Genomic DNA, 24,576 nt, shown 5'->3' with positions numbered 1-24,576 from the left:
TACAATTAATGCCAATAAACTTAGGTTTCTGGAAAACAGCTCCTGTCAAACTAAGTTGATTTTTTTTTTTATGGATTACGAGTTTTGCTGAAAAAGATAATAGCGGTGATGTAACATATTTAGACTTCTGTAAGGCATTTGACTTAGTACTGCACAACATTTTGATTAAAAAACTAGGAAGATATAAAATGGATTAAAAGATGGCTGACTGAAAGTCTCAAAATGCAACTAAGTGGGGAATCATTATCAAAGGGATGTGTTTCCAGTGAGGTCCTGCTGGTATTGGTTCTTGGCCCTACGTTATTTAACATTTTTATTAATACCTGGAAGAAAATATAAAATCATCACTGACAAAGTTTTCAGATGACAAACTGGAGGGTAGGGATAGGATACAGAGGGACCTAGACAAATTAGAGGATTGAGCCAAAAGAAATCTGATGAGGTTCAACAAGGACACATGCAAAGTCCTGAATTTAGGATGGAAGAATCCCATGCACTGCTACAGACTAGGGACCGAGTGGCTAGGCAGCAGTTCTGCAGAAAAGGACCTAGAGATTACAGTGGACGAGAAGCTGGATATGAGTCAACAGCGTGCCCTTCTTGCCAAGAAGGCTAACGGCATTTTGGGCTCTATAAGTAGGAGCACTGTCAGCAGATGAAGGGACGTGATCACTCCCCTCTATTCGACATTGGTGAGGCCTCATCTGGAGTACTATGTCCACTTTTGGGCCTCACACTACAAGAAGGATGTGGAAAAATTGGAAAGAGTCCAGAGAAGAGCAACAAAAATGATTAGGGGGCTGAAGCATGTGATTTATAAGGAGCGGCTGAGGGAACTGGGATTATTTAAGTCTGCAGAAGAGAAGAATGAGGGGGGATTTGATAGCTGCTTTCAACTACCTGAAAGGGGGTTCCAAAGAGGATGGATCTAGACTGTTCTCAGTGGTAGCAGATGACAGAACAAGGAGTAATGGTCTCAAGTTGCAGTAGGGGAGGTTTAGGTTGAATATTAGGAAAAACGTTTTCACAAGGAGAGTAGTAAAGCACTGGAATGCATTACCTAGGGAGGTGGTGGAATCTCCTTCCTTAGAGGTTTTTAAGGTTTGACAAAGCCCTGGCTGGGATGATTTAGTTGGGGATTGGTCCTGCTTTGAGCAGGGGGTTCGACTAGATGACCTCCTGAGGTGCCTTCCAACCCAGATTATGATTCTATGATAAGCACGGACTCAGAAAAAGATTTGGTGGTGCAAATTGGTGAGACCCATGCTGGAATACTGTGTCCAGTTCTACTGTCCACAGGTCAAGAAGGATGTTGATAAATTGGAACAGGTTCAGAGAATAGTCACAAGAATGATTAGAGGATTAGAAACATACCTTATAGTGATAGACTGAAAGAGCTCACTCTATTTAGCTTAACGAAGAGTGGGTTAAGTGGTGACTTGACTACAGTTTATAGGTATGTAGATGGGAAACAAATATTTAATAGGCTGTTCGGTCGAGCAGAGAAAGGTATAACGTGATCCAAGTTGAATTGGAAGCCAAATTCAGACTGGAAATAACGCATAAATTGTTAACAGTGAGTAATTAACCATTGGAACAATTTACTAAGGGTCATGAGGCATCACTGGCCATTATTAAAACAAGATTGGACGTTTTTCTAAAAGACCTACTCTTAGAATTGTTGTGGGGAAGTTCTATGGCCTTTGTTATACAGGAGGTCAGACTAGACAATCACAATGGTCCTTTCTGGCCCCGGAGTCTATGAACAATGAACTGAATGGAAGTTCCCCCCAAAGGCTCTTATTGCAAATGGGATTGTCTTCAAAACTCAAAAGTGCTGCTTCTTGGTCAGATCCCAGAAGTCACTTTCAGAGCAATGCAGTGAACAGCTGGCCATCTTTAGAGGTTTTTCTCCCAATACAAGAAGACAGAGAAAATGTCTGAGAATCTAGTTTAGGACACCCTCAATTAATTGAGCTGGCAACAAGAACTGCTTTCCTGCCCTTTACTTCTAATTATGAATATGCATAAAATTAACTGTATGGCATATGTAAATAAGCATACAGAAAACATTAAAATAACCATCTGCTAGCGGTTTTCTAAAGGGATTGAGAGATCAGGTGATGTGCTGCTCCTGAAAAAAGCAGCAGTGTTTTAAAGTTAGCTTTTTTCTAAAGTGTGAATTCATTCATTACCTAAACTTTAAGGATTAAATAGCTCAGACTACATAGAATATACATTGGGAGGACGCGGTAACAATAAAATGAATTAAGCAAAGTAGAAAAGCAGAAGTCACAGTTCACTTGCTTAACCAATGCCAGAAGGCAATGATTCATTGGCATTGTGGCAAAGGTAAGTTTTAAGGAGGGATTTAAAGGAGGGTAACAGCAGTTTTACACATTTTAACAGATTTTCCCATGTGTAGTGGGCACCCTGGAGAAAATGCAGAAGTGCATCAGTGAGAAATGGAGGTGCAGATGACTGGGGCTGCCATCACTGGCAGAACAAAGTTGGGAATTGACAGCTTGATAAATTAGATCTGATAGACAAGGTAGTGCTAAATGGTGAAGGGCTTTGAATGCCAAGACAAGAAGTTTGTCTTTGATGCAGTGGAGGAGGGGAAGCCTGCGAAGGGATGCAAGAAGAGTACTGATGTAGTTCAGAGCAGCAAGCTGAATGGACTCAAGGGGGGCAATGTGGCTGATGTCAAGGCAAGACACATTGCATTAGTCAAGGTGTGAGAGGATGGCCTGCACAAAAGTTTTAGCTTGCGGGATGGCCAGAAAACCCTGAATCTTTGAATTATTTAGTTAGAAGAACCAAGACTTGCATATAACCCAGAATTGTGTGTCTAGAGAGAAGGCCAATTCCAAGATGATGCCCAGATTACAGGCATAAACAGTGGACACGATTTCAAGGATGTTTGAGTTCTGACCTGGGATGTAAGAGGACCGTAGTCTATTCCTGATTCTGCCACACACTTTTTATGGAACCTTGGGAAAGTCACTTAATTTGTCTGTGCCTCAGTTCCTTATCTATAAAATGGGCGAAATACTTCCCTACTTCCTGGGGAGGGGTGAGTGGATATATTCATTAATATATGCAAATTGCTCAGATACGGGAGTGAGGTGCATCATAGAAAACAAATAAAGGTAGCCATAGATATTCAGAGAGCTCAGTATTTGAATTCATAGCTCGCTTTACACTGGGCAAATAGGTAAATTGCATGCTTGCCCACAGCTACCTCCAGTCTATAGTACTTTCCCCTTCACAAGGTGACACAAGACATACATACAAATGGAACGACCACAGATAAAGGAGAAACCCTGAGCCCCTGGGGATTTGTGTGTGTCACTGACTCCAATGACTGTTCCTTCTTCCTGCTCCCATACCCAAGCTCCCTCTAGAACAGGAGATTTAGTGCAGCATTTTATTTTCTTAATGCACTAGTATAAGACAGTTCATCCTCATCAAATTCCAACCCTCTGAATGCACCACGCTCTGATTTTTCCCATTAATCCATTAGCTCTGATTAGCCATCTCATCTTAGAAGCTCACTCTGGATGAAGGGTTTCAGAGTGGTAGCCGTGTTAGTCTGTATCAGCAAAAACAATGAGCTGTATCTTGTGGCACCTTAGAGACTAACAAATTTATTTGGGCATAAGCTTTCGTGGGCTAAAACCCACTTCATCATATGCATGGAGTGAAAAATACAGTAAGCAGAATATATATTATAGCACATGAAAAGATGGGAGTGATCTTACGAAGCGCGGGGGTCAGTGCTAATGAGCCAATTCAATTAAGGTGGAAGTGGCCTATTCTCAACAGTTGACAAGAAGGGGTGAATACCAAGGGAGCATTTTGTAATGCTAACGAGGCCAATGCAATCAAGGTGGCCCATTTCCAAAAGCTGATAAGAAGGTGTGAGTATCAGCAGAGGGAAAATTACTTTTTGTAGTGACCCACCTACTCCCAGTCTTTATTCAGGCCTAATTCAGGGAGTGGATGGGTCACTAAAAGAAGTAATTTTCCCTCTGCTGATACTCACACCTTCTTGTCAACTGTTGGAAATGGGCCACCTTGATTGCATTGGCCTAGTTAGCACTACTAGTGCCTCTGAGGCAGTTTGAGGGTAGGACCCACTGAAGGAGACTCGGATCTCTTCCTTTGAGGAGTTCGGTGGTATTTTCTCCCCCATGCCTTGAAAGTCTACTAGACAAGTACATGGAATCTTTAGAAACCGCAGCCTCAGATCTTCAATGGAGGAGCCAACAGAGCATGTTTTTGGGTATGAGTGCTCAGGAATTTCAGTCCCAGACACTCCAGTGTCTGAAGAGGGATGCACGGACCTATCCAAAAGAAACATCTTCAAACAAGACTCCCTAGCTCTAAGTTTTCTTTAAGAGATTTACATATGGCACAAATATCTTTAAGTGACCTTCACCAAGACACAATATCCACCTGGTGTGTCCATCTTTAAGAAGCATTACTGCCTTGCACAACAGACAATTTTTAAAGCCTGGATATTTATGTTTGGTCATAACAACTGGTCCCAGTACCTGGGCACTCTCAAAAGCAAGAAAGAAAATGTTTCTTCTAATATGAAGAAAGGAAATGCTATCAGAGCTAACCCTGACTGACAGACTGACTGCTAGGTACCTCTCTATTTATAAGAATAGACCACAGAGCAAGTGAAGCTCAGACACTGAGTTCGGACTCCTAGCCACCAGCAGAGAGAAGGAACTGAGGGAAGGTTGGAATCCCAACAGAGTTGTCCCACTCTTTATGCCCTTTGGTGGGAGGCATGAGGACACTCAAGGAACAGGTGTGGTCCAGTAGACACTGGTGGCCAAAAGAATCCAAACTCAAGTTTATAGGGTGCATGCACATCAACAGTGGAATATATAGAGACCAGAACTTGAACTATGTATTTCTGTTCACCAGCTGCACAGTTTTTATCGATTTCTGGAAATTACTTATTTAAAAAGTCATTCATGCCCATCCAGTATCCCTGACCTGCATTATTATGCAAAAGTCCTAGATGTCATTCCTTGGGGCAGTGTCTTTCCGAAGGGTAGCAGACAGCACATTGGAAGTAACTTCTGGGCCAGCCAAAGAGAAGAAAGATGGGATGTGAAGGGAAACCCATTCATTCCTGGTTACGTCAAAGCATAAAAGAAGCAGCCAGGATGCAAACAGACTGAAGAAATGACTCATAGGAATCCTCTATGGGGGGGATCTTCCACTCGTCTCAAAAACAAATTATTCCAAGGTTGATACAGTTGCTTAGAATCTCATTGATAGCCTTCAACAGGAGTCTATATAGAATGATACTCTGAGATGAACAAGTATAGACTACCACTTAAATCATTAAGCACTGCACCTACAACACTCAGTGCCATATGATTTTGATATGACAACATGTAGCATGCCATTATCCATAAGCCATTAAAATGCTCACACATACCCACAAAACCATTTGTAATATCTGCAAGAATGTGGACAGTGCAAAGGCTGTGGTAGGATGAACAAGCTCAGTCAGTCACCAGGAGACATTCTTCCACACCAACTTTTCCTATATTTAAAGGATCTAAAAGAGTCAGTACTCATCAAAGCTAAGTGTATTGTGGCGTTAGCAGCTAGCTGAACTCAGCCACAATCTCAAGACAGTGTTAAGTGTCCCAATTCACTTGTCTGTTAAATGTTAAGGTTATTGCCTACATTTGTCTGGAACTGGCTGAATGTTATTTACATTGTATATATATCCTGTTTGATGTGTACTAGTGTAACTAAATTAACTTGTTACAGCAATGTCCTTTTTCATGTCTGTATCCTCTGCTTAATTAACCTTAAATCAAAGTATATTTTAGCATTTAGATGAAGATTTACTTAATGCATGAAAACTAGTGAAATGCTAATGTTAGTCTTTATCTATTGTGACGGGGCAAGGCCAGATGGCTATAGAAAAGTAGTGGGAGATAGATGTATTAGCTCCAGGCTAAACAAATCCCTGGTACCAGGATAAGTGAAATGGCAGCTGCTCCAGATCAATTAAGACACCTGGGCCCAATTAAGAACTTTCCAGAAGGCAGGGAGAATGCTAGGTTGATTGGGACACCTGAAGCCAATCAGGGGCTGACTGAAACTAGTTAAAAGCCTCCCAGTCAGTCAGGTGGGTGTGCATGTCAGGAGCTGTGGGAGGAAGTTGCGCTGTTGGAGAGGCTGAGTAGTACACACCATATCAGGCACAAGAAAGGAGACCCTGAGGTAAGGGTGAAGTGGAGCTTGAGGAAGTGAGGGCTGCTGTGGGGGAAATAGCCCAGGGAATTGTACATGTCATGTTTCTAAAAGGTCAGCTACCATAGCTGATACTATTAGGGTCCCTGGGCTGGAGTCTGGAGTAGAGGGTGGGCCTGGGCTCCCCCGACTTTGCCCCCTGATTAATCACTGAGACTGGGAGACAACAGAGACTACGCAAGGAAGGATAACTTCTCCTCACCTCCCTTGCTGGCTTATGATGAAAATGGCTCAGTAGACTGTGACCCTTGTCTCTAGAGAGAGAAGGGTTACATGAAGGGTCACAGTGAGCCTCTGAGGCTAGCGAAATCCGCCACGAAACACGGGACCCACGGAGGCAAGGACAGAGCTTTGTCACACTATCTGAAACTTGTTGATTTACATTGTAAACTACCTATAGACCATCTTAGTCTGAATGGTTGTTAGTAAATGCATTATTTTTGAATGGCCAATTGAATGTTAAGCAACGAAGATCAGACGGTCTGCATTTGCTATTCATCAAAGCCCACATGGTTAAGACCCCTGTCATTTTGCTAGCCTGTTTCAACTATAAAAGGGAAGCCTTGGGAGTGATCCTTACCTCTTATTCATCTGAACATTAACAGGGAGGTTCCAGATGCCAGACAGAGGTCCCCAAAAGCCATTTTTGGGAAGCCCTGAGAGAATTTATATGACTCCATGACACTGCCAGATTGCTATATCTCTGCTTTTATTTTGAACCAATAAATTCTAATTCACCTGTAATGTATTTTACCTGTTTTAACCTTCCTATAACTCTCATAACTTTTTCTCAATTAATAGATCATTATTTTTAGTTTACTAAAGGATTGGCTACAGCGTTGTCTTTGGTGAGATCTGGAGTATATTTTGACCTGGGGTAAGTGACTGGCCCTTTGGGGCTGGAAGTAACCTAATGTGTGGTAAATTTTTGTTTTAATAACCTTTCACCATAAAGTCTAGTTTGTCTGTGTGGTAAAGAGAAGCTAGAGAGCATAAGGGGACTATCTGTGACTCCACGGTAAATCTAATATAGTGATCCATGGGTATACTTTTGTTACTGGCTTGGCGAAATCTAATGATAGAATATACCACCCATCTGGGGTGTCTGCCCTGGTTTCTAACAGTCAGACCTGAGTTTGCCATTCTTAGCTGTGAGCCACTCCTGGCACAGTGACGTATATTTCATGCTGTCACACCAGAGCACTGAAACCCACGTTAATATTCCTCCAGTTTAATATAAAACATCAGGTACCTCTGAAAGTTTGTATGGTAAAATAAGCTTCTCTCCCACCGTCACTGTCTTTCTGGTAACCAGAGCTTCAAACAGCATCTCTTCTTTTACCTAATGAAACAAAAATACTAGTGTTCATAATTCTAGGAGAAAACTAAAAGTGGCACAAGTCTGGCAGCCATTGAAAACCCAGCATATGCTCCATGAGATATTACAAGGCCAATATAACTCTGTACACAAAGCCAGTATTAGAAAAGTGGCACAACAACATGTCTGAGAGCCCAATTTTCTACATTACATCTAGTAATTTCCAGTGCTTTTCCAGTGGTTCAACTTGTCAGTGTTTGTAGCCTGGATGGTTTCCTCCCCCCCCCCCCACCCCCCCCTTTTTTTCCCCAGCTTGTTTAGTAAAAAACTCCACAGCTTTCTAGTATGATCAGGATGGGTCACAATTACCCTAAAAAGTAGCAAACTAGCAATCACACTTTAAAAGACAGGCACTTAGTACAATGCATTGGATTTGACAAGCTCCCATAGAGATAGCATGAATGTTACATACAGAGAGAAAGTAATGACTGAAAATGCCTGCTACTGTACAGACTGAACAAACATCTGAACCTAGGCAGTTTTTGATGGGGGAGAGAAGGCTTGGAAGAAGAAGGGAAAACAGGGAGATCCTTTTCAACTGCAAAAGAACAGCAGGTATTCACAGGAGGAGCATATTTTAAACAAGGTGACAATCATTCTGCCAATCAGCAACATCAGAAACTGGTTTGAAATAAAATTACATCTATAAACCAGACACTATGGCAAATGAGTGATTACTCCCAATGAAGAACTACTACAGCTGCCAGCATGGACACAGCCTATGGTGGGCTCTCAGGGTGCCAGGAGCCTTATCCCCACCACAGTCTTACAATACTCCACTATACTTACATCATATGAACTGTTAGGGAAAAGGTCCACGTTCTGCAAAATTAAAATCCCTGTTGCATTAATATTCTCTGAAGGCATTTCATTCAGGTTGTGGATAAAAATCAATGTTTTTTTTAAAAAAAAATTAAAAATAGGATTTTTAAAATTTAAATCAGTTTTTTTGATAAAATGCTTTTTGAGGAAAAATATAGTTTTAATTAAGATATCTTTCAGCTATAATGTATCATCATGGAATAGGGATTATAAATTCTAATACTATAGTATGAAACAACATATTCATGTAACGTTTTAAGAAAAGTTTTGTAAATGAGTTCCAATAGTTCATGGATTAGGGACCCAATCTTATGGGGTTCCAGGGGCTTCTATATATATTATTTAGGTTAATCTTTCTATCTACTCAATGGGACTCAGTGCTAATTCTAGAAGATACCATCAGAGATGCTTAGTTTTGCCGTTCTCAAACTGTGGATTTGTGTCTCCAGAGAGAACATGCTTGCCAACAGCAAAAATTATTTTTAAATAAATGAATGATATATAGAGGTGAGAAAGAACAGACCTCAACCCTATTATCCCTCTGCACATTTGTGTTCACAGAGTCAATACCTTACCTCACTCCAAAAGTGCAAAGTTTCAAAAAGTTCCATGAATAGAAGATTGTTGGGGGGGGGGTGGGGGGGGACCACGAGAGAATAGATCTGGACAACGAGAAGAAGTCTGGAGATAACTGTGGGAAGGAAGGGACAGACAGTAGAAACAGAAGTGACACTGTTTGAGTAGCATATTCCAGAAGTCTTCAGGTCTTTCCGAGTGTAGCCTTCATTGATTTGAGATCTATCATACCATTCTCTCACTAGAAGGGAAAACCTATAATGACAGCAGGTCATAAGAGACCTAAATTTGGGTCTCATCTATCTCCGAGTTGTGAAGAATATGTATTAAGGTTATAACAACCAACAAAAATGCACTTTTATGTAGAAATCCATGATAAAATTGAGTCTTCCTGACTAGTGATTTAAATCAATCTGATTTAAATCCACCTTGATTTCATTCTATTTGGGTACAGTCCACCTCCCCCTACGATAGCACCTGTACAAGATTCCATTTGTATCCTGTTAAAAGAACAATCCCTCAGGCTACTAGAATAAAATGAAAAATAGGCATGAAAAATATAGTCAATCATTTTCTCATGACCATAATCTCATTCCAAAGTCAGATAAGAAATAAGAACAGTTTCATATGGATTTCACTCTTGAGAGCCTTTTAACCCGGATTCATATTCACAGGTGAATATTAACATGGTCTGTTTTGAACAGCTGAATATTTTACCAGCACTGTTCAAGTTGTTAACATACCTGATTAGTTGTTCAGGTATATTATGTACACTGGACCTGCGCAAAACACCCGTAATGAAAATTGGAAGTCCCAGTTCTAGGTCTGGGAAGCTTTCAGCAAGATCTGAATGAGTTTCAACTAAGCCCAGATCAAGTTTTGAGTGTTCCTAGGCAAAATTATGGTTTTGGGTGGAAACTATGCAGACTGATGGTTTAAACTGAATTTTCTTTTGAGTTACCGAGTTTGTTTAACCCTGAAAATCAGTATTGTGAAATCATGAAAACAAAACACTCAGCTATATACAGCTCTTAGTTATGGCGCAGTGCAGTGCAAATCATCATTATTCATTTGTAACACATCCCCAATCCATATTATTTGAACACTCATTCTCCCCTCAGGGATCCATCAGCATGGAACTTCATTTGTTTTTTGAAGCCATCCATTTTTAAATGTACATGTCACCTCAAGACGGGATGCAGAGATAAAGTTTGACACCTTAAATGACTGCTTCTTGGAGCAGCTGGCCCTGGAACCCAACAGAGGACAGGCAATTCTTGATTTAGTCTTAAGTGGAGCATAGGATCTGGTCCAAGAGGTGAACATAGCTGGACCGTTTGGTAATAGTGAGCATAATATAATTAAATTTAATATCCCTGTGGCATTTAATTTCAGAAAGAGGAACTATACAAAAATGAGGAGGTTAGTTAAACAGATATTAAAGATAACAGTGCTAAAAGTGAAATCTCTGCAAGCTGCGTGGAAACTTTTTTAAGATACCATAATAGAGGCTCAACTTAAATGTATACCCTAAATGAAAATACACAGTAAGAGAACCAAAAAAGAGCCACTCTGGCTAAACAAAGTAAAAGAAGCAGTGAGAGGCAAAAAGGCATCCTTTAAAAAGTGGAAATAAAATCCTAGTGAAGAAAATAGGAAGGAGCATAAACACTGGCAAATGAAGTATAAAAATACAATCAGGAAGGCCAAAAAAGAATTTGAGGAACAGTTAGCCAAAGACTCAAAAAGTAGTAATTTTTTTTTTTTAAGTACATCGGAAGCAGGAAGCCTGCTAATCAACCAGTGGGGCCACCGGATGATGGAGATGCTAAAGGAGCACTCCAGGATGATACGGCCATTGTAGAGAAACTAAATGAATTCTTTATATCTGTCTTCACAGCTGAGGATGTGAGGGAGATTCCCAAACCTGAGCCTTTTTTTTAGGTGACAGATCTGAGGAACTGTCCCAGATTGAGGTATCATTAGAGGAGGTTTTGGAACAAATGGATAAATTAAGCAGCAATAAGTCACCAGGACCAGATGGTATTCATCCAAGAGTTCTGAAGGAACTCAAATGTGAAATTGCAGGACTGTAGTCTGTAACCTATCATTTAAATCAGCTTCCGTACCAGATGATTGGAAGATAGCTAATGTGACACCAATTTTTTAAAAGAGCTCCATTGGTGATCCCGGCAATTACAGGCCTGTAAGCCTGACTTCAGTACTAGGCAAACTGGTTCAAACTATAACAAAGAACAATATTGTCAGACATATACATGAACATAAGTTGTTGAGGAAGAGTCAACATGGTTTTAGTAAAGGGAAATCATGCTTCATCTATCTACTAGAATTCTTTGAGGGGGGTCAACAAGCACGTGGACCAAGGGGATCCAGTGGATATAGTGTACTTAGATTTTCAGAAAGCCTTTGACAAGGTCCCTCTCCAAAGGCTCTTACACAAAGTAAGCTGTCATGGGATAAGAGGGAAGGTTATCTCATGGATTGGTAACTGGTTAAAAGATAGGAAACAAAGGGTAGGAATAAATGGTGAGTTTTCAAAATGGAGAGAGGTAAATAGTGGTGTCCCCCAGGGGTCTGTACTAGGACCAGTCCTAGTCAACATATTCATAAAAAGGGGTAAACAGTGAGGTGGCAAAATTTGCAGATGATACAAAATTACTAAGGATAGTTAAGTCCCAGGCAGACTACGAAGAGCTACAAAAGGATCTCTCAAAACTGGGTGACTGGGCAACAAAATGGCAGATGAAATTTAATGTTGATAAATGCAAAGTAATGCACATTGGAAAGCATAATCCCAATTATACATATAAAATGATGGGGACTAAATTGGCTGTTACCACTCAGGAAAGAGATCTTGGAGTCATTATGGATAGTTCTCTGAAAACATCCACTCAATGTGCAGCGGCAGTCAAAAAAGCAAACAGAATGCTGGGAATAATTAAGAAAGGGATATATAATAGGACAGAAAATATCATACCTCTATATAAATCCATGGTACGCCCACATCTTGAATACTGTGTGCAGATGTGGTCGCCCCATCTCAAAAAAGATATATTGGAATTGGAAAAGGGCAACAAAAATATTAGAGATATGGAACGGCTGCCATACTAGGAGAGATTAATAAGACTGGGACTTTTCAGGTTGGAAAAGAGACAGCTAAGGGGAGATATGATAGAGGTCTATAAAATAATGACTGGTGTAGAGAAAGTAAATAAGGAAGTGTTGTTTACTACTTCTCATAACACAAGAACTAGGGGGTCACCAAGTGAAATTAATAGGCAAAACAAATAAAAGGAAATATTTCTTCACACAACGTATAGTCAACCTGTAGAACTCCTTGCCAGAGGATGTTGTGAAGGCCAAGACCATAATAGGGTTCCAAAAAGAACTAGATAAATTCATGGAGGATAGGTCCATCAATGGCTGTTAGCCACGATGGGCAGGAACGGTGTCCCTAGCCTCTGTTTTTCAAAAGCTGGGAATGAGTGACAGGGGATGGATCACTTGATGATTGCCTGTTCCGTTCATTCCCTCTGGGGCACCTGGCATGGGCCACTGTCAGAAGACAGGATACTGTGCTAGATGAACCTTTGGTCTGATCCAGTAGGGCCATTCTTATGTTCTTAAATGGCTATAATCTATAGAGAACCTCAAGACGTGTTCTTGGAAAGAAAAAACCCAAAGGTGCTATGACAAATGGTGTTGGTGATCTAGCAGGTGGCAGTCTGTGCAGATACTATACTTCTGATGCTACTGTTTTGAATTTCTACAGCATCTTTTATTGAAGATTTTTACAATGCTTTAAAACAAAAGGCATGAAATTCCACACTACATCCAAACATGGTTCTCCAGGGTATCCCTACTGAGAATTCTCTCTCACTCTCATAAGCAGGAATTTTGGCATTTTCTTTAACTTTTGTGCAATCTTATGTATCAGCTTACAGTGGAAATCACAAAAGATTCCAATTGCCCATGAATGGACTTAAGAAGTTTTACAGAGTGCCACCGATGACTAATTATTTGAGGACTGAAAAATAACACAATTTAAAAAAAAAGTTAAGCTTTGGCTAAATACAAGTAGTGTACATAATACAATGAAAATAAATCTATCATCATTTTTCATAGGTATGTGACACACACTGTACCCATACGTTCACCCCGTCTATAGGGCTACGATAAGTTTTGTACAAAGTATCCTGTGGTGGGGCAGCTGCCCCACCCCATGAGAAAAAGGGCTGGAACAGGCCAGAGAGGCTGCACAGACCAACAGCCAATCGACAAAGGCCTATAGAGAGCCAATCAGGGCCGGGCTGGGTCTTATATAAAGGCTGCCTAGCAGAGGAGAGGGCAATGTCTCCCCGGCTCCTGAGGGAAGGAGCTAGCACCTTGGACAGAGCAGTGCTGGGCAGGATCCAGGGAGCAGAGGAGAGCTCCGGCCTGGTTACCTGCCAGGCTGCGCCCCTGCCAAGAAGGGTCGAGAAGGTACACAGGGCCAAAGGGGAAGTGGCCCAGGGAAGACAGGCGAATAAGAGGGGGGAGAGAAGGAGGGCCGAGAGAGTCTGCCACTAGAGGGTCCCTGGGTTGGGACTCAGAGTAGCGGTTGGGCCTGGGTCCCCTCCTTCCCCCATTATACTGCATCTGGCCACAGAGGAGTGTGGCGAGACAGACTGCAACTTGCCCCTGAGCTGAGGGGCTAGACTTTGGGGTTGTGGTTGGCCAATGAGGCAAGTGCAAGCCGAAAGGCTGTTGTTAACCCCCCGCCCCCGGAAGGGGGTGAGCCTGGAGTAGTGGGCACTGCTGGAGGGCAGTGTCCTGAAGAGGACGCTGCCGAGCGGGGAGCAACATGAGTCCCAGGGCAGCAGAACAGACAACGGGCAATAAACCATGCACCAAGGGCACTCCTCAGCTGACAAGAGCTAATTCCTGGAGCAACCAGGGGGAGGCGCCAGAGGTGGTGAGTCGTAACCCCGTCGCATATGCCTTGTGAGACTCTTTTGAAAACTCAATTTGCTGATCATTATTGTACTGGTAAAATGGGTGTGTCAACATTGTACGTGAAGTTATAAGATTCTACTGCTACTGTGTGATATGACTAAGCCTTGGTCTACACTAGGAGTTGAGGTCGAATTTAGCAGCGTTAAACCGATTTAACGTTGCACCCATCCACATGATGAAGCAGGCGGAGAAGGGACCTCTGGTGAGTACACCTTTTAAAATACTATACATGGTTTAAAAGCAAGCATGTTTAATGAATAATTTGCCCTGGCATTCGCGGCTCTCCTGGATATACTCCCAAAGCCTTTGCAAAAGGTTTCAGGGGAGGACAGCCTTATTCCATCCACCATGGTAGGACACTTTACCACTCCAGGCCAGTAGCACGTACTTGGGAACCACTGTAGAACAAAGCATTGCAGTGTATGTTTGCTGGCGTTCAAACAACATCAGTTCTTTATCTCTCTGTGTTATCCTCAGGAGAGTGATATCATTCACGGTCACCTGGTTATAATAGGGTGCTTTTCTTAAGGGCACATTCAGGGGTGCCCGTTCCTGCTGGGCTGTTTGCCTGTAGCTGAACAGAAATGTTCCCTGCTGTTAGCCACAGGGAGGTGGGAAGGGGTAGCCACGCGCTGGGGGGAGGCAAAATGCGACCTTGGAATGAAAGCACATGTGTTATGTATGCAATGTTAACAGCAAGGTTTATTGTGAAAGAGAGTACCCATTGTTCTATAAAATGTCTTTTTAAATACCACTGCCCTTTTTTTTTTTCCTCTACCAGCTACATGCGTTTCAATGATCACAGGATCTTCTCCTTGCAAGAGGCTAGTGAAGATTAAAAGGCGAAAAAAACGCACTCGCGATGAAATGTTCTCTGAGCTCATGCTATCCTCCCACACTGACAGAGCACAGACAAATGCGTGGAGGCAGACAATGTCAGAGTGCAGGAAAGCACAAAATGACAGGGAGGAGAGGTGGCAGGCTGAAGAGAAGGCTGAAGCTGAAAGGTGGCGGCAGCGATGAGAGGAGGCAGGATTCAATGCTGAGGCTGCTGGAGGATCAAACTAATATGCTCCAGCATATGGTTGAGCTGTAGGAAAGGCAGCAGGAGCACAGACCGCCGCTATAGCCCCTGTGTAACCAACCGCCCTCCTCCCCAAGTTCCATAGCCTAGACACCCAAGAACGTGGTGGGGGGGGGGCCTCCGACCACCCAGCCACTCCACCCCAAAGGATTGCCCAAGCAACATAAGGCTAGAATTCAATAAGTTTTGAAGTTTTAAACTTTTAAAGTGCTGTATGGCCTTGTCCTTCCCTCCTCCACCACCTCTCCTGGTGCTTCTCTCCTCCACCACTCCTCCTGGGCTACCTTGGTAGTTATCCCCCTATTTGTGTGATGAATTAATAAAGAATGCATGAATGTGAAGCAACAATGAGTTTATTGCCTCTGCAAGCGGTGATCGAAGGGAGGAGGGGAGGGTGGTTAGCTTACAGGGAAGTAGAGTGAACTAAAGGGCAGGGGTTTTCATCAAGGAGAAACAAACAGAATTTTCACATCGTAGCCTGTCCAGTCATGAAACTGGTTTTCAAAGCTTCTCTGATGCGAACCACGCCCTCTTGTGCTCTTCTAAACGCCCTGGTGTCTGGCTGCACGTAACCAGCAGCCAGGCGATTTGCCTCAACCTCCCACCCTCCCATAAACGTCTCCCCCTTACTCTCACAGATATTGTGGAGCGCTCAGCAAGCAGTAATAACAGTGGGAATATTGGTTTCGCTGAGGTCTAAGCGAGTCAGTAAACTGCGCCAGCACCCCTTTAAACATCCAAATGCACATTCTACCACCATTCTGCACTTGCTCAGCCTGTAGTTGAACAGCTCCTGACTACTGTCCAGGCTGCCTGTGTACGGCTTCATGAGCCATGGCATTAAGGGGTAGGCTGGGTCCCCAAGGATAACTATAGGCATTTCAACATCCCCAACAGTTATTTTCTGGTCTGGGAATAAAGTCCCTTCCTGCAGCTTTTGAAACAGACCAGAGTTCCTAAAGATGCGAGCGTCATGTACCTTTCCCGGCCATCCCACGTTGATGTTGGTGAAACGTCCCTTGTGATCCACCAGTGCAGCACTATTGAAAAGTACCCCTTGTGGTTTATGTACTCGCCGGCTTGGTGCTCCGGTGCCAAGATAGGGATATGGGTTCCGTCTATGGCCCCACCACAGTTAGGGAATCCCATTGCAGCAAAGCCATCCACTATGACCTGCACATTTCCCAGGGTCACTACCCTTGATATCAGCAGATCATAGAATCATAGAATATCAGGGTTGGAAGGGACCTCAGGAGGTCATCTAGTCCAACCCCCTGCTCAAAAGCAATTAAACCAATTAAATCATCCCAGCCAGGGCTTTGTCAAGCCTGACCTTAAAAACGTCTAAATAAGGAGATTCCACCACCTCCCTAGGCAACGCATTCCAGTGTTTCACCACCCCCCTAGTGAAAAAGTTTTTCCTAATATCCAACCTGAACCTCCCCCACTGCAACTTGAGACCATTACTCCTTGTCCTGTCCTCTTCCACCACTGAGAATAGTCTAGAACCATCCTCTCTGGAACTACCTCTCAGGTAGTTGAAAGCAGCTAACAAATCCCCCCTCATTCTTCTTTTCTGCAGACTAAACAATCCCAGTTCCCTCAGCCTCTCCTCATAACTCATGTGTTCCAGACCCCTAATCATTTTTGTTGCCCTTCGCTGGACTCTCTCCAATTTATCCACATCCTTCTTGTAGCGTGGGGCCCAAAACTGGACACAGTACTCCAGATGAGGCCTCACCAATGTCGAATAGAGGGGGACGATCACGTCCCTCGATCTGCTCGCTATGCCCCTACTTATACATCCCAAAATGCCATTGGCCTTCTTGGCAACAAGGGCACACTGCTGGCTCATATCCAGCTTCTTGTCCACTGTCACCCCTAGGTCCTTTTCCGCAGAACTGCTGCCTAGCCATTCGGTCCCTAGTCTGTAGCTGTGCATTGGGTTCTTCCATCCTAAGTGCAGGACCCTGCACTTATCCTTATTGAACCTCATCAGATTTCTTTGGCCCAATCCTCCAATTTGTCTAGGTCCCTCTGTATCCTATCCCTGCCCTCCAGTGTATCTACCACTCCTCCCAGTTTGGTATCATCCGCAAATTTGCTGAGAGTGCAATCCACACCATCCTCCAGATCATTTATGAAGATATTGAACAAAACCGGCCCCAGGACCGACCCCTGGGGCACTCCACTTGACACCGGCTGCCAACTAGACATGGAGCCATTGATCACTACCAGTTGAGCCCGACAATCTAGCCAACTTTCTACCCACCTTATGGTGCATTCATCCAGCCCATACTTCCTTAACTTGCTGACAAGAATACTGTGGGACCTTTGATTGCATTGGCTACTTGCATCACAGCAGCCCCCACAGTAGATTTGACCACTCCAAATTGATTCCCAACTGACCGGTAGCTGTCTGGCGTTGCAAGCTTCCAGAGGGCTATTGCCACTCGCTTCTCAACTGTGAGGGCTGCTCTCATCTTGGTGGTATTGCACCTCAGGGCAGGGGAAAGCAAGTCACAAAGTTCCATGAAAGTGCCCTTACGCATGCGAAAGTTTTGCAGCCACTGGGAATCATCCCAGACCTGCAACACTATGCGGTCCCACCAGTCTGTGCTTGGTTTCCCGAGCCCAGAATTGGGGTTCCACCGCATGAACCTGCCCCATTAGCCCCAGGATGCCCACATTGCCAGGGCCCATGCTTTGAGAGAAGTCTGTGTCCATGTCCTCATCACTCTTGTCACAGTGCTGACGTCGCCTACTCGCCCGGTTTCGCTTTGCCAGGTTCTGGTGCTGCATATACCATTGGATAACGCGTGTGTTGTTTAATGTGCTCCTAATTACCAAAGTGATCTGAGTGGGCTCCATGCTTGCTGGGGTATGGCGTCTGCACAGAAAAAAGGCGCGGAACGATTGTCTGCCGTGGCCCTGACGGAGGGAGGGGCGACTGATGACATGGTTACAGGGAATTAAAATCAACAAAGGGGGTGGTTTTGCGAGAAACAGAATGGCCCCCTCAAGGATAGAACTCAAAACTGGGTTTAGCAGGCCGTTGATTTCATGGAGGGAGGGAGGGAGAAAATGAATACAAAACAAATCTGGTCTATTTCTTGTTTTGATCCACTTCATCTATCTTTATACATCTTGCTGGCAGCAGACTGTGCAGTACAACTGCTAGCCATCGTCATCTCCTGGGTGCTCGGCAGAAGACGGTGCAGTATGACTGCTGGCCATAGTCTTCTGCCGGCTGCAGATTAAAAGACTGCTGGTAGGACTGAATTGCCATGAAACAAAACTTAAAAAGGAAGTGACCTAGCTGAATCACTCCCATGTTTGCCCAGGCGCCCCTGACCTCATCGAGGTCGGTTAAAAGAGCACCCAGGACGGTCTACGTCGATGACAGCTACCAGTCATACTGCACTGTCTGCTGCCAAAAGGCAATAAACTGCTGCTGTTTGGCAATGCAGTACCACATCTGCCAGCACCCAGGAGACATACGGTGACAGTGAGCTGAGCGGGCTCCATGCTTGCCGTGCTATGGCGTCTGCACAGGTAACTCAAGAAAAAAGGCACAAAACAATTGTCTGCCCCTGCTTTCACGGAAGGAGGGAGGGAAGCCTAACAATATGTACCCAGAACCACCCGCGACAATGTTTTAACCCCAACAGGCACTGGGATTTCTACCCAGAATTCAAATGAGCGGCGGAGACTGTGGGAACTGTGGGATAGCTACCCACAGTGCAATGCTCCGCAAGTACTGTGGACACACTCCGCTGCCTCCGCCGAGCTCTGGTATGAAACTGCAGAAAAACCTGAGTGTCTCTGGATTAAGTTTAGAAGTGTGAGCAACAAGAGTGATATAGTGGTGGGAGTCTGCTATAGACCACCGGACCAGGGGGATGAGGTGGACGAGGCTTTCTTCCAGCAACTCGCAGAAGCTACTAGATTGCACGCGCTGGTTCTCATGGGCGACTCCAATCACCCTGATATCTGCTGGGAGAGCACTACAGCGGTGCACAGACAATCCAGGAAGTTTTTGGAAAATGTAGGGGACAATTTCCTGGTGCAAATGCTGGAGGAGCCAACCAGGGGGAGAGCTTTTCTTGACCTGCTGCTCACAAACCAGGAAGAATTAGTAGGGGAAGCAAAAGTGGATGGGAATCTGGGAGGCAGTGACCATGAGTTGGTCGAGTTCAGGATCCTGACACAGGGAAGAAAGGTAAGCAGCAGAATACGGACCCTGGACTTCAGGAAAGCAGACTTCGACTCCCTCAGGGAACTGATGGGTAGGATCCCCTGGGGGAATAACATGAGGGGGAAAGGAGTTCAGGAGAGCTGGCTGTATTTCAAAGAATCCCTATTGAGGTTACAGGGACAAACCATCCCGATGTGTCGAAAGAATAGTAAATATGGCAGGCAACCAGCTTAGCTTAACAGTGAAATCCTTGCGGATCTTAAACATAAAAAAGAAGCTTACAAGATGTGGAAGATTGGACAATTAACCAAGGAAGAGTATAAAAATGTTGCTCGGGCATGTAGGAATGAAATCAGGAGGGCCAAATCGCACCTGCAGCTGCAGCTAGCAAGAGATGTTAAGAGTAACAAGAAGGGTTTCTTCAGCTATGTTGGCAACAAGAAGAAAGCCAAGGAAAGTGTGGGCCCCTTAATGAATGAGGGAGGCAACCTAGTGACAGAGGATGTGGAAAAAGCTAATGTACTCAATGCTTTTTTTGCCTCTGTCTTCACGAACAAGGTCAGCTCCCAGACTGCTGCGCTGGGCAACACAGCATGGGGAGTAGGTGGCCAGCCCTCTGTGGAGAAAGAAGTGGTTAGGGACTATTTAGAAAAGCTGAACGTGCACAAGTCCCTGGGGCCGGATGTGTTGCATCCGAGAGTACTAAAGGAGTTGGCGCTGTGATTACAGAGCCATTGGCCATTATCTTTGAAAACTCATGGCGATCGGGGGAAGTCCCGGACGACTGGAAAAAGGCTAATCTAGTGCCCATCTTTAAAAAAGGGAAGAAGGAGGATCCTGGGAGCTACAGGCCAGTCAGCCTCACCTCAGTCCCCGGAAAAATCATGGAGCAGGTCCTCAAGGAATCAATCCTGAAGCACTTACACAAGAGGAAAGTGATCAGGAACAGTCAGCATGGATTCATCAAGGGAAGGTGATGCCTGACTAATCTAATCGCCTTCTATGATGAGATTACTGGTTCTGTGGATGAAGGGAAAGCAGTGGATGTATTGTATCTTGACTTTAGCAAAGCTTTTGACATGGTCTCCCACAGTATTCTTGTCAGCAAGTTAAAGAAGTATGGGCTAGATGAATGCATTATAAGGTGGGTAGAAAGTTGGCTAGATTGTCGGGCTCAACGGGTAGTGATCAATGGCTCCATGTCTAGATGGCAGCCGGTATCAAGTGGAGTGCCCCAAGGGTTGGTCCTGGGGCCGGTTTTGTTCAATATCTTCATAAATGATCTGGAGGATGGTGTGGATTGCACTCTCAGCAAATTTGCAGATGCTAAACTAGGAGGAGGTAGATACGGTGGCAGGTAGGGATAGGATACAGAGGGACCTAGACAAATTGGAGGATTGGGCCAAAAGAAATCTGATGAGGTTTGTCATAAATATAAAGGGAAGGGTAAACCCCTTTAAAATACCTCCTGGCCAGAGGAAAAATCCTCTCACCTGTAAAGGGTTAAGAAGCTAAAGGTAACCTCGCTGGCACCTGACCAAAATGACCAATGACGAGACAAGATACTTTCAAAAGCTGGGAGGTGGGAGAGAAACAAAGGGTCTGTGTCTGTCGGGGATAGACCAGGAATGGAGTCTTAGAACTTCAGTAAGTAATCTAGCTAGGTATGTGTTAGATTATGATTTCTTTAAATGGCTGAGAAAAGAATTGTGCTGAATAGAATGACTATTTCTGTCTGTGTGTCTTTTTTGTAACTTAAGGTTTTGCCTAGAGGGATTCTCTATGTTTTGAATCTAATTACCCTGTAAGGTATCTACCATCCTGATTTTACAGAGGTGATTTCTTTACTTCTATTTCTATTAAAAGTCTTCTTGTAAGAAAACTGAATGCTTTTTCATTGTTCTCAGATCCAAGGGTTTGGGTCTGTGGTCACCTATGCAAATTGGTGAGGATTTTTACCAAACCTTTCCCAGGAAGTGGGGTGCAAGGGTTGGGAGGATTTTGGGGGGAAAGACGTGTCCAAACTACGTTTCCCAGTAAATCCAGTTAGAGTTTGGTGGTGGCAGTGGATATTCCAAGGACAAAGGATAAAATTAATTTGTACCTTGGGGAAGTTTTAACCTAAGCTGGTAAAAGTAAGCTTAGGAGGTTTTCATGCAGGTCCCCACATCTGTATCCTAGAGTTCAGAGTGGGGGAGGAACCTTGACATGGTGGCAGAGTAGTGGGATTAACCTGAAATCATTTTGAGATCAATTTGAGATTTTTTGAACCAGAAATACAGATTTTAAAAAGGAAATTTTTTTTTCCTTTGGGGCTGCTGGAAAGGAGGTCCAGAAAGCACCTGAAACTGAAAGCAGCTAGTTTTTTCTCTGCTTTGGGGCCAGAGGAGAGACAAAAGGGGATTATCTTTGTGAATTGCAGGTTTCTTTGCCTGGAGGCAGGGTACTTAACCTCCTGCAGGGAAATTCACAGTCTTGGTAAACCAGAAGGTTTTTTTTCCTAAAAGTAAATAGCGGCGGTGTTCTACCCATTTGCCTGGAGACAAAAGTGGCAGGGGCTTTTTTTTTAGGATTTTGATTTTTTTTTTACAAGGAGCACAAGTTTGAAAAGGAATTTTTTTTTTCCTTTGGGCTGCTGGTAAGCAGATTTCCAAGTAGTTGGAGGTTTTTTGCTTTGATTTGGGGCCAGAGCAGAGACAAAGGGAATTGTCTTTTTCTGTAGGCTGACAATCACTATCAGAGAATAGGTATTCTATTCCAGCACAGCAAAATTTTACAGCCAAGTTTTTTGTTTGTTTATTTCTAAACCTCGGGTGTAAAGTTAGTTAAAAACAGAGAGGTTAGGATGACAAAATCCACGGCTCGACAAAAGCTGGAATTAGCCAGATTTCAGGCTGAGGAAAAAACAAAGGGAACATGAAAGACAGATAGAACTAATGGGGCTGAAGGAGGAGGAGAGGGAAAAAAGAAGAAGCATGCACTGGAGATGGAGAAGGTAAAGGCTCAGCAGAATATACCAACAAACCCTAGCAATCCTTCTCCAGGTACCACTCCCCATCCCAGAAAGTTCCCCACCTACAAGGCAGGCGATGATACTGAGGCCTTCCTAGAAAACTTCGAAAGGGCCTGCCTTGGGTACAACATCTCTACTGACCAATACATGGTAGAGCTGAGGCCGCAGCTCAGTGGACCCTTAGCTGAGGTGGCAGCTGAAATGCCTAAAGAACACATGAACAAGTATGAACTGTTTAAATCCAAGGCTAGAGTCAGAATGGGGATAACACCAGAGCAGTCTCGTCAGAGGTTCAGAGCCCTAAGGTGGAAACCAGACATGTCATTTACCCGACATGCCTACCACATTGTGAAACATTGGGATGCCTGGATATCAGGAGAAAGTGTTGAATCTCCAGTAAATTTGCCCTTCCTAATGCAAATGGAACATTTCTTAGAGGGGGTTCCTGAGGAAATAGAAAGATACATCCTAGATGGGAAGCCCAAAACTGTAATCGAGGCAGGAGAGATTGGAGCCAGATGGGTGGAGGTGGCAGAGAAGAAGAAAACTGGTCGCAGTTGGAGCGGAGACCAGAAGGGACAACCCCAGACCACACCCTATTAACGGGGGCCGCCCAAAGCCCCACCTACCTCCCAAAGAACCCTCCAGACCCCTTATCGTCCCACCACCCCGTTCTCCAGCAACCCACCTCGCCCCAGTGACCCGTCAGCTGGACGATGTTTTAAATGTAACGAGCTGGGGCACGTAAAGGCCAACTGCCCCAAGAACCCCAACAGATTACAGTTCATTGCACCGGAATCACACCAGAGGTCCACAGGCCCAGATACCTCCCAGATACCCTTGGAGCGGAGGGAAACTGTGAGTGTGGGCGGGAAGAAGGTCACCGCGTGGAGGGACACCGGAGCACAAGTGTCAGCTATCCATGCTTCCTTAGTGGACCCCAATTTAATCAACCCAGAGATCCAAGTGACGATTCAACCCTTCAAATCCAACTCTTTCAATTTGCCTACAGCCAAGTTGCCTGTCCAGTACCAGGGCTGGTCAGGAACGTGGACTTTTGCAGTCTATGATGATTATCCCATCCCCATGCTGTTGGGGGAAGACTTGGCCAATCATGTGAAGTAGGCCAAGAGGGTGGGAATTGTCACACGTAGCCAGGCTAAACAAGCCATGAGGCCTAGCTCTGTTCCGGAAACTTCTATCAGGACCCAGTCAGAGGTGATGGACCCGGACCCCAGGCCAATGTCTGCAACAGCAGTAGTGGATCCAGTCCCAGAGACCCAGACGGAACCAGTCCCAGAACCGGAACCAGTGGAACAACCAGCACCAGACCATTTGCCAGTACTGAATTCAGTACTTGCAATCTCAACACCAGAGGGCCCCACCGAACCTGAACCGGCAGCAGCCGATAACCCTACACAAGAGGCTCAGCCGGAGCCTGAATCCCAACATAGTGCACAAGCAGAAAGCAGTTCACAGTCAACGGAAACAGCCCCATCCCCTACATCGCTTCCAGAGGGACCAAGCATAGGTCCACAATCCAATGAGGAACTGATGTCTCCAGCATCAAGGGAACAGTTCCAGACCAAACAGGAAGCAGACGAAAGCCTCCAGAGAGCTTGGACGGCGGCACGAAGCAACCCACCGCCTCTCAACTCTTCTAATCAATCCAGGTTAATTCTCTAAAGCCCTTTTATTCCAGAGAATTAAAGGTTTGTCAGTTTACAGCCCAGGGAGGAGACGACGCTAAGTGGCCTGAAGGTGTCTACTACGAAGGGAAAAGTGACGATGGCGTGGAAGAGGTGAACCTCTCCATGACCCTTGGGCGTATGCAGCGACAGCAGATCAAGGAGCTGTGCACTAGCTACGCACCAATGTTCTCAGCCACCCCAGGACTGACTGAACGGGCATACCACTCCATTGACATATGTAATGCTCACCCAATTAAAGTCCAACCTTACCGGGTGTCTCCTCAAGCTAAAACTGCTATAGAACGGGAGATCCAGGATATGTTACAGATGGGTGTAATCTGCCCCTCTGGAAGTGCATGGGCATCTCCAGTGGTTCTAGTTCCCAAATCAGATGGGGAAATACGTTTTTGCTTGGACTACCGCAAGCTAAATGCTGTAACTCGCCCAGACAACTATCCAATGCCACGCACAGATGAACTATTAGAGAAACTGGGACGGGCC

At 44.5% G+C, this 24,576-nt stretch overlaps 1 protein-coding gene across 7 annotated transcripts in view; it reads right to left on the bottom strand.

The window, feature by feature from the left end:
* The window catches only part of MYO9A (myosin IXA), a 452,172-nt gene that overhangs the window by 171,605 nt on the left and 255,991 nt on the right, over positions 1–24,576 (bottom strand). For all 7 annotated transcript variants that reach the window (XM_077828555.1, XM_077828556.1, XM_077828554.1 and 4 more), the window contains one exon: positions 7,550–7,639. In XM_077828555.1, coding sequence (XP_077684681.1) covers positions 7,550–7,639 — 90 coding nt within the window. The remainder of the gene's footprint in view (positions 1–7,549; positions 7,640–24,576) is intronic.

Source organism: Eretmochelys imbricata, chromosome 10 (assembly GCF_965152235.1).
Source record: "Eretmochelys imbricata isolate rEreImb1 chromosome 10, rEreImb1.hap1, whole genome shotgun sequence".
NCBI lineage: Eukaryota > Metazoa > Chordata > Testudines > Cheloniidae > Eretmochelys > Eretmochelys imbricata.
This window is presented reverse-complemented; position numbering and strand designations above follow the sequence as displayed.